This window comes from Schistocerca americana, chromosome 3 (assembly GCF_021461395.2).
Source record: "Schistocerca americana isolate TAMUIC-IGC-003095 chromosome 3, iqSchAmer2.1, whole genome shotgun sequence".
NCBI lineage: Eukaryota > Metazoa > Arthropoda > Insecta > Orthoptera > Acrididae > Schistocerca > Schistocerca americana.
In genome coordinates this window covers 521,325,869-521,345,860 of record NC_060121.1, presented here as the reverse complement: position 1 = coordinate 521,345,860, position 19,992 = coordinate 521,325,869, and the positions used below count along the sequence as shown (strand labels likewise).

General features: G+C 43.5%; 1 protein-coding gene across 1 annotated transcript in view; it reads left to right on the top strand.

Moving 5' to 3' along the window:
* The first annotated feature begins 1,117 nt into the window (after positions 1–1,117).
* LOC124606176 (synaptotagmin-12-like) overlaps positions 1,118–19,992 on the top strand; it is a 121,532-nt gene continuing 102,657 nt past the window's right edge. Inside the window, exons 1-4 of the mRNA XM_047138143.1 lie at positions 1,118–1,170; positions 4,119–4,176; positions 16,008–16,251; positions 18,532–18,632. Of these exons, the coding sequence (XP_046994099.1) occupies positions 1,118–1,170; positions 4,119–4,176; positions 16,008–16,251; positions 18,532–18,632 (456 nt within the window). The remainder of the gene's footprint in view (positions 1,171–4,118; positions 4,177–16,007; positions 16,252–18,531; positions 18,633–19,992) is intronic.

Here is a 19,992-nt window from a genome sequence, read left to right as displayed (position 1 = left end):
TGTGTGTGTGTGTGTGTGTGTGTGTGTGTGTGTGTGTGTGTGCAAAAGAGAGAGAGAGAGAGAGAGAGAGAGAGATAGAGAGAGAGTGAGTGAGAGAGAGAGAGTCCACACAACGTGAGTGAGGCTGGAAGAGGAAGAATGCTGTTTTATCGTTGGAATGGTGGTTTAGAGTACTTAGTGTGTTTGTCGGAGGGGCAAGTGAGGGATCGAAGAGAGAGAGAAGCATAGTGTGAGAAGGAGGGGAAGACAGAGCTGTAGTAAGTAAAGCATGTGATTGTAATTAGTTTTTTGTTGTGACTCAGTTTGTGGCACTAGTTTGTCATACATCCCGACATCTGTTAGTGTAAATTAATTTGAAATGTGTCCACCCTTCGCCGGTATGAGGGCTTCAGCACTGCTGAGGACGTTTTGAATGAAGTTTCTGAATGGCAGTCCATTTTACTCAAGAGTCGAAATCCGTGAAGTTTCTGAATGGCACCCCATCTTACCCAAGAGCCGAAACCAGTGAAGTTTCTGAAATGCACCCCATTTTACTCAAGAGCCGAAATCATTGAAGTTTCTGAACGGCAGCCCATTTTACTCAAGAGCCGAAATCAGTGAAGGTAGTGACATTGTATGCTAGGATCTGAAGCGAAGTCTACGTTCTAATCCATTCCAAGAGTGTTTCATCGTATTTCGGAACTCTGGGCAGGGCAGACCACTTCAGTAATGTTACTGTCCACGAACCATTGCGTCACAAATGCTGTTTTATGCCAAGGGTGCATTGGCGTGCTGATACAGTCATCGTATCCGAACTGTCCCTGTACTGTACGCATTAAATAACGCTATAAAGTGTGTTCATAACCTTCCACATTTAGCATTTTCTTTAGTGCATTTTTCTTATCTTCATACTCATAGTCACCATGCTAGCTGGACTGCTAGTAGGACTTCAGACATCACGAATGATTCCGTCTTCTGATTTCATGCGATTATTGACAACCATCCGCCGCATTGCTCGACGGTGTCCTCCAGTACATGAGATGTGTCTGTTCTTGTTCTAGATGTGGTTATTCCTTCGTATGTCAAACAGTTCACAGTCACATCACCAACAGTCAACTTGGCCAACTTTAGGGCTGCAATGTCATCAACAACAAAGCTCAACAAAAACCCTCAAAATATACCACTTCAACGGTAAACCAAACATTCAATAAGAAAACCACTGAAAACACATCCTACAACACTCGGTACCTCTCAGCGCCACTTAATAAACACACTCAAAAACAACACATTACAGCAACATTAAACATTACTGAACAACACTGACCAAAAATAAACAACATAAAAGTAAACAAAATAATCAACAACAATAAAGAACAGCACTCAGTTTCACACTATAGTAGTCAATAAAGGTTAAACTTCAGAATCATTAAAGGATTGGCCATCGGCGAGTAAGGCTCACACATCGATTGTTCGGTACAAACTTAAGAATGTAAATAGAAAATTCATACGTCCCAAGTATTGAGAATGTCAATGACTTTTGCCTGTTATTGACATTGATACTGGAAAGGTGTCCAACTCAGGAATTCCAAGACTTTCGAAAACGTCTAATTTTAGGTAGGACGTCAGATAAAAAAGACAAAAGAAATATTTTTTGTGTGACGTAATTACATATTTACAACTGTCTGATTTTATCTTGACTTGTATTGTGGAATCTTGTTTCCCAAATTTCATGATTCTAGGCCAGTGGGAAGTGCCCTATAGGTTTTGATGAGTGAGTTTGCAAGTACCAAAATATGCGACATAAATGGTAGGATCTTTTGATTGCCTTGAAATATAAGCTTAAATTTTTTACACCACCAAAGTACTGTATCCCTTAGTATGAAACATAAATTAAACTTCATACGACAGCCCACTCCTAAAAAATGTGTTTTCAACAATCGAACAGACAAACAACCAGTGATAGCAGTGTATAAGGATCCATTTTTAACAATTGAGGTATGGAACCCTAGAAAAACTCATTATTCGTCACTATCACATAAATACATAATAGTAACATTCACAATGCACGAAATTTCTCAACAATACTTTCAACAAAACTCAAAACCCCTAACAACAATGAATAGCACTAGACAACACTCAACAATATTAGAAGCCACAATATTCAACAATGATTTCTATCACAACTCTCAAAAAAGACTCAATAACACTTAAAACACTCAACAACTACCCTTAACAACAACATTGAACATGATTCAACAACACACAATATCCAGAATCAGGAATTTTAATGTCTCATGACATACATAATGTAACAGAGATATATACAATGCGTTACAAAAATCAGTCTTAGTTTATAAAGATCATTGCAGACTTGTTTTATTACTACACAAAAAATCTTCATTATTTAAAAATTTTATGAGTGAATAATAACATTTTTGTACTAGGATGGAGCGCAGTTTCTATCTTCAGTAAACCTACGAGTAGTTCTTTACTGTGAAAGTTTTTAATTCATAATTTATGATTAATTTTCATGGGCATGTAATGAGGAGTCCAGGTTTTATAAAATTTAAATATATAGAATAGTTAAATTTTTAGATCCCTGAGTAGAGGTCAGCATTACACTGTAGGCTTAATATTACACATATCTCTAATAAAAGTTTTTTGAAGTAATAATGTTCTATCTACATTACTTTCATTTCCTCAAAACATTATTCCATATTTTACATAATATTGAAAAAGCTGTCATAAACAATTTTTGTAGTGTCCATGACATTTGCATGGGATAATGGTTTCACTGCTGTGTGCTTCAGAGCATCTGGAAATCATCCTTCTTCAAACGACTGGTTTATTATTTCACAAAGGTGTCCTGATATTGTACTAGGAACTGTTTTAATCATTCTAGTTGGTATTTCATCCCACCATTTAGCGTTTCTTTTTTTTAAGGAACAATTCTACTTTTTCTACGTCTCTACCTTTAATTCATTTTAATTTAATTAGAAATTGCCCGTTACCCTAGTTGAAACCGAAAGGTTGATCATTATCTAGGTAACTACTTATATCAACACCTAATTTTGATACATTAAAAAAATCTCATTGAAATGTTCTGATATTTTCGAAAGATTTATAGTGGATTTGTCACCTACCTTAGTTTTTGAAATCTGTGGGCTGCCGGTAATGACACCAAGTTGAGATTTTACGACTGACCATACAGCCTTTCCTTTATTTGTATGGTTCAGAATGAACTTTTTGTGTATTTACCGCCCTACTACATACAGCATTACTCCACGCCATCAAAAACAACATTCAACATCACTGAAAATAGTGAACGACATATAGTGGTCACTAACAATAAAAACCAATTTGTTATACAGAACGCCGCTTAATTGCACAACCCACTGAGACAATCTCTAGTGGTTGTTGTGACCCTGTTGCAACCAAAGTATTCCTCGACCCCAATATTGTTGCACCTGGGAGTGAGGTCGCTTCGGCCGGCTTATCTTGAATTTTTAGCGTGATATTTCACCAGGACGCGATGAACCACGTAATAATATACGTATAACTTTCTTCAGATGATTCAGAATACCATGAGTTTTCCTTAGCCACTTCACCGAGCGAGGTGGCGCAGTGGTTAGCACACTGGACTCGCATTCGGGAGGACGACGGTTCAATCCCGCGTCCGGCCATCCTGATTTAGGTTTTCCGTGATTTCCCTAAATCTCTCCAGGAAAATGCCGGGACGGTTCCTTTGAAAGGGCACGGCTGACTTCCTTCCCCGTTCTTCCCTAATCCGATGAGACCGATGACCTCGTAGTTTGGTCTCTTCCCCCAAAACAACCAACCAACCAACCAACCAACCTTAGCCACTTCTGTATTTGTTTACTGCAACGTCATCACGTGCTTCCGATGACGGCCACGGTAGGCCAAGTGCAACATATCGTGGTCGGGTAGTGACGATTAAGCGACTTGCACAGCTGCTTTAGCTCGCGGCCTGCTGACGTGTGGGGGTGGTGGTGTTGCAGTGTGGGCATGTCGGCGCTGGCGGCGCTGGTGGTGCTGGCGCTGGTGGCGCTGGTCGTGGTGGCGGCGTGCCGCGTGCTGGGCCTGTGGACGTGGCTGGCCGCCTGGGTGGCCTCCCCCAGGGAGGAGAAGGTGGCGCTCACCCGCGTCGACGGCCACTACGACGCCAACGGCGTGCTCGTGAGTACCCTCTCTTGTGTGCTGACGCCGAGTGTTCATAACATTGACATCGTGACCCGTTTCTTTAGAGTCCACAAAGCATCTACATACACTGCCCGATAAGAAAGTTGGTACAACCTGTTAGAGGTTTCAAATTCACTCACGATTTATTGCTGCATCAGTGCATATGGGTCACATGAAATGATTACATTTACAGATTACTAGCACAATCGCTTCTGAAGCATCAGACATCGACTCATGCTGAAACGCCTATATTAATACAAGTTGTAGCCTACAAGGGCGGCAATGCAGGCGATGACTCTGACATTCAGTCGATCGTACAGATGGCGAATACCGTCCTGGGATACGTTGTGCCACACCTGTTTGTACGGCATCGCCTCCTTCCCCCCTCTGTCTTTCCATCTCTTTCTCCCCTCCCCTTTGTCCAACTCCTACCCCTCCTTCTCTCTATCGTTCTCCTCATCCCCCTCTCTCTCTCTCTCTCTCTTTCTCTCTCTCTCTCTCTCTCTCTCTCTCTCTCTCGATCTCTTCCTACCCTCTCTCTGTTCACATCCTCCTTCGCCCTCTCTATGTTCATTTCCTCTTCCTTCTCTGGCCGACACCTCTTTTCTCAACATATAGCTAATATCCACGTGATTGTTATTAGTATTACATGAAGTAAATCGATTAAGAACTTTTCGAGATTTTTGCTATCAGCGTTTGTCTGTTATACCTTATTAGTATTATTTGAAGTAAATCGGTCAAGAATATTTCAGAATTTTTTTTTATCGATGTTTGTCTATTATTTCTTATATATATTTCTTTTAAAAGTGTGTGGTCATCAAAATTTTATTAGAATATCGTGTAAAAATTTTAAGTAAATCGCTAAAGAACTATTCGATATCTTCGCTCACGGCCTCTCCTTCTTGTATATTACATATATATTTATATACAATATATGTTTAAACAATTTGTATCCTACGTCCGTACGAATGTTCATTAGTGTATCGTATAAAAATCGGAAGTAAGCTGGTCAAAAACATTTCAAGATTTTTGGTAACAACGTTGTATTACAACGTGTTCTTACACACACACACACACACACACACACACACATATATATATATATATATATATGATGTAATGTAACAGAGATACCAGCGTGACTTCGAAGATATATAGATATGTATATATTAGATTAGATTATCGTGTAAAAATTTGAAGTAAATCGATCAAGGACTTTCCGAGATTCTTCCTAAAAACTTTTCCCATTTATTTCGTGAACGGTTTCACATATCGCAAGGTGGTTTTCGGCAAATGTTAGAGCGTCGAGGGGCACGTATCCATTTATTTGATTCATGTTTTTAGAGCTGGTATCAACGGTGATACTGATGCAAATACGTTTTTTTTAAATGGAACCGTATACTTTTTATAACTGCATTCAATAGCTCTTGAGAAGACAATTACAGTGATATAGGAGGCTGGAAACGGCATTTGTGGTGCAAACACCGCCAAGCAGGCGTCTCGGACGAGGTTGCGTACTTGTATGTATACCATTGATCGGTCTGCGCTAAGAGAATAAAGCTTTATTTCCCATTGAACCAATTTACGACCTATATGCAGGTTCACCTACGAACGTTGTACGAGTATATCGAAATACGACATAGGCTAGAATCTGGAGTACCACAAAGGGCTTAGGAAAACTATTTCGCATTTGTGTATCCTCATATATTTGCGTGAGCTGAAACGGAGAAATCAACTGTTCATTCTTCAAAAACAAATAGGCCTTATACCTTACAAAAGGCAACTACTGTATTAAATATCTAAATGTTAGAAGAAGAATTGACCCGTCTTTTCCTGTAGGTCGGTGTGTACTTCTTGCAGGTAAAATACTGTCGGACAACTGTCTCTATCTACACTGTTCTAAATTATGTTATATGGCATGCGTTCGTTGAACTAAACATTTTACTAAAAATACTTTGGTGACCAACTGTACGCTGAAAAATAAATATTCTTCTTAAAGTAACATCATTTCATGCTGAACATAAGTAAGTAATGACAGCGAAAACGCTTTACTAACTAGCAATGGTCTGGTAGCCGCCCAAATCACATAACATAAATTCTGTCTTCCAAACAAATAACTTTATCCTTTATTTGAGCATGTGTTCCAACTGTTAACCATGGATAATTACAGTGGATAATACGGTAGAGCGTGCACTGGCGATTCGACGACACATACTTTCTGGTGTAGTAGGTGCTTCGTCATAGATCGCATTTTTTAGTGCTCCAGAAAGAAAGAAATCAAGAGGAGTCAAATCACGGGACCTCGCAGAGCATTTTATAACAAAATTTCTTTGTATCCAACGTCCAGAACAGTTATCTTTAGGTATTTGCGTTGCAATACGGGACGAGTTACACTATGTGATCAAAAGTATCCGGACACCTGGTTGAAAATGACTTACAAGTTCGTGGCGCCCTCCATCGGTAATGCTGGAATTCAGTATGGTGTTGGCCCACCCTTAGCGTTTATGACAGCTTCCACTCTCGTACGCATACGTTCAATCACTTGCTGGATGGTTTCTACGGGAATGGCAGCCCATTTTTCACGGAGTGCTGCACTGAGGAGAGGTATCGATGTCGGTCGGCGAGGTCTGGCACGACGTCGGTGTTCCAAAACATCCCAAAGATGTTCTGCAGGATTCGGGTCAGTAATGTGCAGGCCAGTCCATTACAGCGATGTTATTGTCGTGTATACACTCCGCCACAGGCCGTGCATTATGAACAGGTGCTCGATCGTGTTGAAAGAAGTAATCGCCATCCCCGAATGCTCTTCAACCGTGGGAAGCAAGAAAGTGCTTAAAACATAAATGTAGGCCTGTGCTGTGATAGTACCACGCAAAACAACAAGGGATGCAAGTTCCCTCAATGAAAAACACGACCACACCGTAACATCACTTCCTCAGACTTTTACTGTTGGCACTACACAAGCTGGCAGATGACGTTCACCGTGCATTCGCCACATCCACACCCTACCTTCGATTCGCCATATTGTGTACCGTGCTTCGCCACTCCCTACAATGTTTTTCCACAGTCCAATCGTCCAATGCTTGCGCTCCCTACACCAAGCGAGGTGTCGTTGGCCATTTACCGGCGTGATGGGTAGCTTATGAGCAGCCGCTCCACCATGAAATCCAAGTTTTCTCACCTCCCGCTTAACTGCGATAGTACTTGCAATGGATACTGATGCAGTTTGGAATTCCTGTGTGATGGTCTGGATGGATGTCTGCCTATTACACTATGACCCTCTTCAACAGTCGGCGGTCTCTGTCAGTCAACAGACGAGGTCGGCCTGTACGCTTTTGTGCTGCACGTGTCCATTCACATTTCCACTTTACCACCACATCGGAAACCGTACACCTAATGATGTTTAGGAGTGATGAAATCTCGGTTACAGACGTATGACACAAGTGAACCCAATCACCTGACCACGTTCGAAGTCCGTGAGTTCCGCAGAGCGCCCCATTCTGCTCTCTCACGATGTCTAAGGACTACTCAGGTCGTTGATATGGAGTACCTGCAAGTAGGTGGCAGCACAATGAACCTAATATGAAAAACTTATGTTTTTGGGGGTGTCCGGATACTTTTTATCACATAGTGTAGGTGGAAAACCGTCGCGTTGCAGCCACATACACTATCGCATATCGAGAACCGTCAGTTGATGTTGCACCTGACGAAGCCAGTGTGTATTTTCGGCTGCCCAATAGTGCATGTTATGCAAATCTACATTAGCGTGGTTAGTAAACGTTGCTTCATCGGTAAGGAGCACACGTTAGAAAAGCGTAGGATCGTCTCTCAATTGCTCACTGGCAAACCCACAAAATTCTGTTTGACGTCCGAAATCACGGTGGTCGAGTACCTGATGTAGCGTCAGATGATAGGGATGGAAATTCTGTCGATTCAGGATGCCAATAACACACGTCTGTATGACGCCACATTCCTTGGCAATATGTCCCGTGCCACTGTTCGGGTTCATTAGAGTCTTAGCTAGAACAGCCTCTTCGTGTTCTCTGTTCAGTTGCAGTGCTCTCGTGCTACGCTGTGTCAGAATGTGTCATGAAAAATACTAAAATGTACAGTTACTGCAATAAAGCAACCAGTGATACTTTCTGCTTTCGAATCGTGAAATGCATTTCTACAAGCAATCACTAAATTCTTTAAAATAAGTGTGTACGTAAAAGCTTTAAAGAATAAAAACACACATAACTTATGAATATCCGTTAGATTAGCCTTAGCGGAACTGGCGCACTAAACGTCGTAGACTCAAACGATAGCAACCCGAGATCGATAGCTTCACGTATATCTGATAGACAACTACAGCGCTACCAGCTAATAAATTTTAATGGTTTTGGAATGGCGGGAAGCTTGACAGCTGAACGCCTCAACAAAACATGGTCCTCAGCAGCGTGTGAAACACATAGTTACAGAAGCATGTAGGCAAACGACAAGCCAAGCTAAACATTAACTTCAACCAATAGGGGTAAACAAGGAAAGCGGTTTCATATTCGATAACAGGCCACTCACTTTTATTAAATCTCCATGCACTGAGATACACAGTTTAACAAGAACCCTAGCTCAGGCTCCGTAGGCAACATGAAACAGAACAAACATAACGTCGAAGACACCAGTAAAAAAACACAAGACCGTACGAACCACAATGGGCGACAAAACAACGTCGCTCACACACGTCATCAACCGCTTATAGCTGGAGCTGAACACCATTCTAATCTGATGCAGTCACTTCAGCATCCACCCCAACAGGGACGTGACAGGCGTAGCGTGTTCTCGGGTACCGCACTACACACACAGCAGCGAGAGAGTGGCAAGCCGACAGCTTACACCCGTTGCCGATGAGTCCCCTGCGTCCAGCCTGAGGTCGTATTTGGCACACGGCATCGTAGCGATAAGAGGTAGGAGCCTGCATTCAGCTCTAGTTACGCCGCAACATTCATATGGGCGGAGCGATTTCTAGCATTAGGCAAGACTAGGCGGCCACCTAGGGCGAAAAAACTTTAGGATCGGCAAAGGACAAAAAAAGTTAATTTAAATCAAACAGCGAAAAAATTGAGCAAATGAGGAGGAAAAATTATGAAGAGGAAAAATTAGAACGCCGAATTGTTTTCAAAAGCATACTGAACAAATACTTAATACTTCTTTACTTACTTTTACAAAAGTAAACACATTGCATCTACCTACCTCAAAACTAAAGCAGCCGCTATTGAGTACGAAACGGAAACAAGCACGACTTTGATTCATCTCTGTCCAGCGCTGGAGCGGGGCTCGTGTGTTGGAGTGCGGTCATGTTGCGACTTGATACCATACCTCCCTCAGTACCTATTTTTGTCTCTGCAGATCATTTGTCCAGTGTCAGTTGTATTGAGTGGTTCTGTTACTGTTTTTAGTTCTCACAAATAAATTATTCACAAGCTAGGTTTTGTAATTCTCTTTCAACATATTTAAAAGGAATAAGAGATTAGTACAATTCATCATAACCGTAGATAAAAATGAGTTGGTGTCTGTCTGTAAGTCCTTCTCTAAGTGACCGATATTCGACAAAAAAAAAGGTGAAATGGAAATTTACTGTACAGAAGAAGGAATATTCCAAGTCCAGTACTTTTGCTTAAAGAAACAATCTAATGTAAAAAATATGCTTAAGAAAAGATTCTTTTTTCTTTTACTTGGGGTTCAATGACCACCGTTTAGCAACTCAGTGGGCTATAAGCAATCTCCCGTCCCTACTTAGGGCCACTGACTCCAGTGAAGGGAAATAACAATTGCCTTCATACAAACACAACATCCATGCCTATCTGGGATTCGAACCCGGCCCATCTCCGACGAATGATCAGTAGCCAATCGCTTAGACCACTGCACCGTCTTGGCGGTTAATAAAAGTTGTTGAACTCTCAACAGAAAACGTAAACAAGGTGTCATTAATATACATATTTAGTTGCAAGAAAGTGGATGCTGGAAAAGATAAGATTTATTCCTCATTCTAAAAATATTTCAATTAAAACAGAAAACAAATAACACCACGATTATCCAGACAACCTAATTTAATGCTTCGGCATGTCTCGCATCACCTATAGCGTAATTCCGAAATTCAAGGAAAAATTTATTAGCACCGGAAAATAGTCCCACACCATTATTAATCCATTTTCTTGCAATTAAATAAAATAAGAGATTGACGCCGGATTTGGTTGCAGTGGTGTATTCATTTGAGTTCTTGTTTAAAATGTTCAGCGCATTATTCTCGCCGGCCGTGGTGACCGAGCGGTTCTAGGCGCTACAGTCTGGAACCGCGAGACCGCTACGGTCGCTGGTTCGAATCTTGCCTCGGGCATGGATGTGTGTGATGTCCTTAGGCTAGTTAGGTTTAAGTAGTTCTGAGTTTTAGGGGAGTGATGACCACAGAAGTTAAGTCCCATAGTGCTCAGAGCCATTTGTACCATTTGAGCACTATTCTCATTCAAGTTATTTTGCTGAATTTCAGAAATGGAGGACAAAAAATAAGTAACTGAGGACAGTTTTAAACGGATGGAGGACAAAGGATGAAAATCGAGGACTGTCCCCAGAAATGAGGATGTGTCCCCATTTTAGTTTAATGATTAAAAGGATAATAGGAGATATTCATTGTTGTGCCGTTGGATATCGTTGGTAGCGAGGGAAGGAAGACGGGGAGATATGGGAGAGACCGATAGTAGTAAAAAAGAGCGGATTCCTTCTTCAGTTCTCGCCTACGGCGGCAAAACACCTACCAACGTACGTGCATACTGACGCTGTACGTGTGTGCGCCACTGAGAAGTGGTAGACAAACAAACAGTCTGCACTCTGCGGACACGACTCAGGGCTGCCCTCATCACTCATGGGCCCGGCCACAGTTCCAACAAACGAGCTGGCCGTTACCAAAGGCGCTCCAGCGGACCGTGTGTTCTCTGCCTCGTCTGCAGGCCGACTCCACACAGAGAGCACCCACCAGCCAACGTTGCTGCACTTCCTTCTCGGCCGCTGGTAATAGCTCCTACCTGAGCACTCACGACAAAGCTTTCCAACGTCGACACCCAGAGATGTACTGGCACGTCTTAGCTGTGCCATTTCATTTTGGCTCCTGTGATAGTTTGCTGTGGTGAGATTCAATGTGTACCAGGTCTGCAGATATGGATCTGTAAATAAACAGAAAATTGTTATCACGTAACTTTATTTTTAGTGGTGATAATTAAAAATGTGTGCCTACACTTCACAATGAAATATTGTTCAGTTTTTACCGTATGACATTTACACGTTGAAGCATTCCTCGCTCGGAATACTTCCACAAGATTACAAGTAGATGTAGTTAAACTATGGTTATTTGAACAAGTAAACTTCGAACACAAAGTCTGCTGTTTCTGATGCAGTACAACGAAAGAAAATAAATGTTCTCCACTAATTCTTCTTAGTAATGCGAAGGAAAAGCTCGTCTGAAACTATTGCTCTTTAATGAAACTTTCTTGGCCAAAGAAAAGTCTATCTTCAAACAAAGCACATATTGAAAGTTCTATCTCACGTGCAGCGTGACTTGCCCACGGCATAGAACACCAGGGCTCGGAGCACAGGTCGCTGGAGCGTAGCCGTCTGGGTGGCGAAGGCGACGTCCTATCCGAGGGGGTATCTAAATTGTGACGGTCCATCAGTTGCAGGCTGGCGAAGACAGAACTGCTCTGTGCAGGCAGAAATACGCGCGAGGCGGAAGGTTACAATTTTCCTGTTGGCTAACGAGGTTGCGGCGGAAGCAGCAAGAGGTGCATGTCTGCATCGACTCCTGTTGCTACCTTCTGCGCCCTCTGGTTGGTTTCCGGAAGGTTCTCTGGAGGCTGAGCCGGATACCGCGAAATCAGCCTGAGTGCAGGGGTTGAGCTGACGACAACCCGTTAAGTATAGATGCGTTGCGGGTTGCCGGCGTCGTAGGCGAGGGCGAGAGAGAGACGTCACACATCACTTCAGAAATACACTCCTGGAAATGGAAAACAGAACACATTGACACCGGTGTGTCAGACCCACCATACTTGCTCCGGACACTGCGAGAGGGCTGCACAAGCAATGATCACACTCACGGCACAGCGGACACACCAGGAACCGCGGTGTTGGCCGTCGAATGGCGCTAGCTGCGCAGCATTTGTGCACCGCCGCCGTCAGTGTCAGCCAGTTTGTCGTGGCATACGGAGCTCCATCGCAGTCTTTAACACTGGTAGCATGCCGTGACAGCGTGGACGTGAACCGTATGTGCAGTTGACGGACTTTGAGCGAGGGCGTATAGTGGGCATGCGGGAGGCCGGGTGCACGTACCGCCGAATTGCTCAACACGTGGGACGTGAGGTCTCCACAGTACATCGATGTTGTCGCCAGTGGTCGGCGGAAGGTGCACGTGCCCGTCGACCTGGGACCGGACCGCAGCGACGCACGGATGCACGCCAAGACCGTAGGATCCTACGCAGTGCCGTAGGGGACCGCACCGCCACTTCCCAGCAAATTAGGGACACTGTTGCTCCTGGGGTATCGGCGAGGACCATTCGCAACCGTCTCCATGAAGCTGGGCTACGGTCCCGCACACCGTTAGGCCGTCTTCCGCTCACGCCCCAACATCGTGCAGCCCGCCTCCAGTGGTGTCGCGACAGGCGTGAATGGAGGGACGAATGGAGACGTGTCGTCTTCAGCGATGAGAGTCGCTTCTGCCTTGGTGCCAATGATGGTCGTATGCGTGTTTGGCGCCGTGCAGGTGAGCGCCACAATCAGGACTGCATACGACCGAGGCACACAGGGCCAACACCCGGCATCATGGTGTGGGGAGCGATCTCCTACACTGGCCGTACACCACTGGTGATCGTCGAGGGGACACTGAATAGTGCACGGTACATCCAAACCGTCATCGAACCCATCGTTCTACCATTCCTAGACCGGCAAGGGAACTTGCTGTTCCAACAGGACAATGCACGTCCGCGTGTATCCCGTGCCACCCAACGTGCTCTAGAAGGTGTAAGTCAACTACCCTGGCCAGCAAGATCTCCGGATCTGTCCCCCATTGAGCATGTTTGGGACTGGATGAAGCGTCGTCTCACGCGTTCTGCACGTCCAGCACGAACGCTGGTCCAACTGAGGCGCCAGGTGGAAATGGCATGGCAAGCCGTTCCACAGGACTACATCCAGCATCTCTACGATCGTCTCCATGGGAGAATAGCAGCCTGCAATGCTGCGAAAGGTGGATATACACTGTACTAGTGCCGACATTGTGCATGCTCTGTTGCCTGTGTCTATGTGCCTGTAGTTCTGTCAGTGTGATCATGTGATGTATCTGACCCCAGGAATGTGTCAATAAAGTTTCCCCTTCCTGGGACAATGAATTCACGGTGTTCTTATTTCAATTTCCAGGAGTGTGCAAATAAATTATTTACTTAATGTACAAATTTACGGACATATTATTCACATAATTGATCACATCTACTGTAACGCACAAGGAGACGAAGTGGTTTCCAGTGTATGAATTTCGAGGGCACTCTTCAGCAATATGCCTGACAGTATGTCTTGAAAAGCTGCAGGTGCACTCTGCAGTGGTAACTTTCCCCATCCGTATAATAGGTCACTCCACAGTGGCAGTCTTCCCTAAAATGTATAAAATGTCACAGTGTCACCCACGGTTAGTCTGGATCCTGTTGAGTGTACTCCATTTGCTACACGGCAGATAAAGTTCCCACGGTTTGTTGTTGAGTTGTAGAAAGCTATGAAACTGTGGGGGAGTGTAATTATACCATTCTTATGCCCAAGCTTTGCGGAGGTTAATGTTATGATCCACTATGTTCTCAGTGGGTGATGTCTGGAGTGGAGTCTGCTGATTCGGGTAGCAGGTATATGCTCATGAATTCTCAGTTGATGGTTGTTGCAGATTTTCTTATATTCCGTAAAAAGGATATTCTTTCTTAATAGGTTACGTGGTGGAATATAGCTGAGGGCAGGTAACCGTATTACTGGAGTGAACTTCATTGTACCATTAACAATCCGCATTATTTTAAGTAGTTGCACATTTTCCGATTCTGTGTGGCTACTGCTTCCCCAGACAGGGCTGCAATGTTCTGCCGCTAAGCAGACGAGGCTAGCGGCAGATTACCGTAAGGTCGAAGCTGTACAAGTTGTAGTATTTGTTAGATGCTATTTAAATGACAGTGTTCCGTCAAATGTAACTCCAAGGTACCAGGGATATTTGTTATGGACCAAACTATTACCTTAGAAACATATATCCAGTTGACAATTGTCTAGGATGTTACTCTGATGAAGTCATTTAAAAAATATTGTCCCGTTATATTTAGGTCTTCAATTAAAGTGTTTTATTAATTTAGTTTTAAAATAAAGGAAAACGTTTCTTCGTTAATGTTAATTATCAGAAGCCAAATACAGAAAATTGAAAAATCCGTCAAATGTTTTATGAAATAATTTATCTAAAACTAAGAAATGAAACATATTACCGAGCGAGGTGGCGCAGTGGTTAGCACACTGGACTCGCATTCGGGAGGACGACGGTTCAATCCCGTCTCCAACCATCCTGATTTAGGTTTTCCGTGATTTCCCTAAATCGTTTCAGGCAAATTCCGGGATGGTTCCTTTGAAAGGGCACGGCCGATTTCCTTCCCAATCCTTCCCTAACCCGAGCTTGCGCTCCGTCTCTAATGACCTCGTTGTCGACGGGACGTTAAACACTAACTACCTACCTACCTACCCTGAAACATATTAGAGAAACATTTGACACACTTTACTTGTTGTTCAAAATTTCGACCTTCATTCAATGGCCCTAATCTATTTTATTTCTTATCTTTAGACAAGTCATTTCACAAAACGTTTGACCAATTATTTATTTCCTATTTTTCTTTTATTTTTAAGTTTTATTTAGAAAACGTGATCTTCTTAACACCTCACTTGGGTTCCCATCGTCTGCTGTTCTCGAAATGTCCTGAATATAGTATGTGATTGGAAGGAAGCCATTTTATAAGGCAAATATCGCACTAATGCAAATTCGTGAAGTACTTCCGTTTTCCCTCAAATCACAAGTAACGTTTTTCTTACTTACCCTGGTTACTTTGAAGCTTTTTTTTTTCCAAAACTAAACCTCACGCCGGTCAATTTGTCTATTTCCTACTCTTCGTCTGGCTAAGAAAATTCGGTTCAAATGGCTCTGAGCACTATGGGGCTTAACCTCTGAGGTCATCAGTCCCCTGGAACTTAGAATTACTTAAACTTAACTAACCTAAGGAAATCACACACATCCATGCCCGAGGCAGGTTTCGAACCTGCGACCGTAGCAGTCGCGCGGTTCCGGACTGAAGCGCCCATAACCGCTCGGCCACCGCGGCCAGCAAAAATTCGCCCAGACAGTCATTTTGTAAGCTTTCTTCAAATGAATAGTTAAATTTGTCTTAATTACCCTAATTACTTTAAAGAAATTATTATTTTTTGCGAAAGTTGACCTCAAAGTATCTAGTTTGTACCCTATTTGTCCATTTCCTATTATTCTTTTGGCTAAGCAATGCGACAAAAAATGCATTGTGTGTGCTAGAGGGAGTCTTCTTTTCGCTCCGCTCAAACATTTGACGAACAATACAGCCCTCTTCTAACCAGTTCCACACGTTTGCGTCCCGCAAAGTTAAGGATAGCGGTTACTCTGCTACAGCCTTTGAGAACTTAGCCGCTACCCTTTGAGAGTGCTCTGCGGTCAGACTGAAACAAGGTGGCGTAAAGAAGGCAGCTTTGCGAAACAGATAGTGGGCCTTAATTGCCAGAGCACTACGTCACCGAGTGTCGTCGCCTGGCAACAGCTGCGTGGCGTCGCCGTGGCGCAACAGAGAGACGGGCGAAGGCGAGCTGGCGGCGTCGAGGAGGCGGGACTTCATCTGGGGCGTCGAGAGTTCTCCTGGCGCGCCACTTGCCAGCCGGCCCGCCTCGCCCTGGCGCGCTTTTCGACGTCGCCAGCAATTAACGCGCCTCCCGCCACCGGAGGATTAAAACAGACGCTCTGCTCCCCCAGTCGGTTCTGTCTCTGCCGCACTTAAATGTTTCTCGTTCTCGCGCCGCCTGCACTTGGCGAAATTAGTGCCGCCCGTGCCATTAATCCGGTGACGCGCGCGAAATTCACTCCTACCGCTGCACAATGGTGAGCCACGACGGACGAGTAATCTACGACAGAAGAAGATTCCGCGATAGTGGCTGTAGAATTATTTGTAAATCACACATCAAAGAAAGCGCAAAAAGTGCCAGGTAGTGCTACGTGTACTGATTAAAATGTCAATGTATAGGGAACACAAAGTGCGTTCGAAAACTCGGCAGTACGAGTGGTTCGCTCTATTGCGACTCTATGTACGCGGTGCCATTAAAACTGCATCACCACGACGACGGCGTGAAACCAGTATCAAATTGCCATGAAGGATAGATACTACATATAAACGTAGGCTTCCGTGGCCATCGTAACTGCCAATAAAATTTTTCAGCGTATGTGACCGCCGGCCGCGGTGGTCTAGCGGTTCTGGCGCTGCAGTCCGGAACCGCGGGACTGCTACGGTCGCAGGTTCGAATCCTGCCTCGGGCATGGGTGTGTGTGATGTCCTTAGGTTAGTTAGGTTTAAGTAGTTCTAAGTTCTAGGGGACTTATGACCTAAGATGTTGAGTCCCATAGTGCTCAGAGCCATTTGAACCATTTTTTTGTATGTGACCGCATGGTCGGTAGTCTGTTTGCAACAATGGCCGAAACGTTGGAGAATTATACATATTGACAACACGGTACTTACACTACCGATCAACAGTTCTCGATTACCCATGAGGAAAACTATACACTTATTTTAGTGTACACACACGGTGTATAAACTAAATAGAACAATAAAATAAGTTTTTTTTTCTTTCTTTCACTTACACTGGACAAGAAGAGAATAGAAGCTTTCGAAATGTGGTGCTACAGAAGAATGCTGAAGATTAGATGAGTAGATCACATAACTAATGAGGAGGTACTGAATAGAATTGGGGAGAAGAGCAGTTTGTGGCACAACTTGACTAGAAGAAGGGACCGGTTGGTAGGACATGTTCTGAGGCATCAAGGGATCACAAATTTAGCATTGGACGGCAGCTTGGAGGGTAAAAATCGTAGAGGGAGACCAAGAGATGAATACACTAAGCAGATTCAGAAGGGTGTAGGTTGTAGTAAGTACTGGGAGATGAAGAAGCTTGCACAGAATAGGGTAGCATGGAGAGCTGCATCAAACCACTCTCAGGACTGAAGACCACTACAACAACAACAACAACAACAACAACATCGATCAACAGTTTTCGATCGCCCATGAGGAAAACTACACACTTTATTTACTTGTATAAACTAAATAGACCAATAAAATCAGTTTTTTCTGTAAAATGATTTTTTTTTTCTTTCTATGTCATTAAGCATAGTACAGTGTGATTTAGATTTTAGCATCTTACCTTTTTAAGCGCTGAACAAACTCTTGACATACTGGAGCCAATATTGTGCAGTATTTTTGCAGAAAGTGCAGTCCAATACATGTGTAAATTATTCCGTAGGTCTTCAACATTAGATGACCTCATTTTCGGACGTCTCTGTCAACGTCATTCCACAAGAGTTTAATGGATTTAAATCAGGTGACTGACTTGGTCAAATCATATTCGTCAGTTTCCCACATTTCGTACCCTCTTCACAATTCGGAACCATGGATAGCCGAAAGCGTCAACGCGCTGCTTCCGAGATTCGGGGTGGCTAGCTGGCCTGAATTAAATCTGCCTCACAAATTAAGGACGAGGTCTGGTGAGCCCGCTAACTTGCGTGCGGTATTTACAAAGTATCCCACAAACAATTAACAAATACCAGGCTCATACCCAAGTTCCACCTCAGACACAAACTAAGCAAATGTTTAGAAAATATTCTCAAACACGAACTTGAGATTTACTCTACACAGAGACAGATGGGGTACAAAAATTCTTGTGGCTAACATTGCCAATAACCCAGATAACAATATCGGTGTCATAGTGAGCCAGGAAAAGACAAAGAAGATGAAGAAGAAGAAGAAGAAGAAAAAGAGACTTACACATACCGTTCAATATGTAAAAAGGAAACGACGAACTACTTGAACAAATAAATTCTGAATAAGTTCTGTAAAAACATTTACAGTCACAGTGCCCCCCAATTTTCCATTGCTGACTGATTTTATGGGAACTATCCTGGCCCAGTGCAATAAAAAATACGTCTTTCGGAAAAGGACAAAAATCAAAGACAGCCTGGCACATTAGTTTGAATGAATTGTTCTGCAGCATCTGTAGACCCTGTGCTCTCTGATTCATTGTTCGTCAACTCCACTGCTTACGCATCCTCCTTCCATCCCACTCTTTCCCCGGGGGTGTGCATTCGGATGGTAACTTGGATGTATCAAATTTTGTAATAGAAGGATTTTCCTCCACTTGCATTCTTTATCCCATCACTCAGCAAGGACTTTCAATACATCTTTCTTGTTCCAAGATTCGGATTAATATTTTGCAGGGAATGAAGAGGTGAATGTCACCTGACCATTACTGCATTTCAGCGTCACTACACAAAACACATGGGAGTATCGCCATCTATATTATGTTTACAAGGAAAGACTATGCAACGGGTATTAAGTCGTCGCCTTTCACTGTTGTTTGTTTGTGAGAAGATCGTGTTATGCCTTCCGTAAGAAGAAGAGACATCTGTGGTCTCCCAGAGACGTTGCAACCTTGAAACGTACCCTCAGAAAAAATTATTGAATTACTGTGCTGGTAAACCCCTTACGTTATTTGATTTTCAAACAGCTGAGCAGAACTGAACGTACTCAGACATTTCGCTCTTTACTCATTCTGAGCGAGCGCCACTACTGCCAGCTAAATAAAAGATTCTAACTACTGAAGGGACTAACTACTGATAGGCATAGTAAGCAAATGAAAGATTTTGATAAAGAACAAACAATGTATTTACCTTAATAGTGTTCAAAAGTCATAATATACATATATATCAGTTCATGACATCCAGTCTTACAAACTCCGCCATCTCTCTCCCTACATCCACCACTGCCGGCGGCTCACCTCCAACTGAGCAACGCTACGCGCTGTTAACAGCCAACTGCCCAACACTACAATAGCCTATATTACAACAATGACAACCAGCCCCAGACTGCACACAGCACAGCCAGTGATTTTCATACAGAGCGCTACGTGGCGTTATCATATAAAAACCTAAACAGCCTACTTACAACCTGTCCCCACTCGGTATGGCAACATTAATATGCTACACTACTGGCCATTAAAATGGCTACACCACGAAGAGATGGAGATCATAAAGGGGTATTCATTGGACAAATATATTACACTAGAACTGACTTGTGATTACATTTTCACGCAATTTGGGTGCATAGATCCTGAGAAATCAGTACCCAGAACAACCACCTCTGGCCGTAATAACGGCCTTGATACAACTGGGCATTGAGTCAAACAGAGCTTGGATGGCGTGTACACGTACAGCTGCCCTTGCAGCTTCAACACGATACCACAGTTCATCAAGAGTAGTAACTGGCGTATTGTGACGAGCCAGTTGCTCGGCCACCATTGACCAGACCTTTTCAATTTGTGAGAGATCTGGAGAACGTGCTGGCCAGGGCAGCAGTCGAACACTTTATATATCCATAAAGGCCCGTACAGGACCTGCAACATGCAGTCGTGCATTATCCTGCTGAAATGTAGGGTTTCGCGGGGATCGAATGA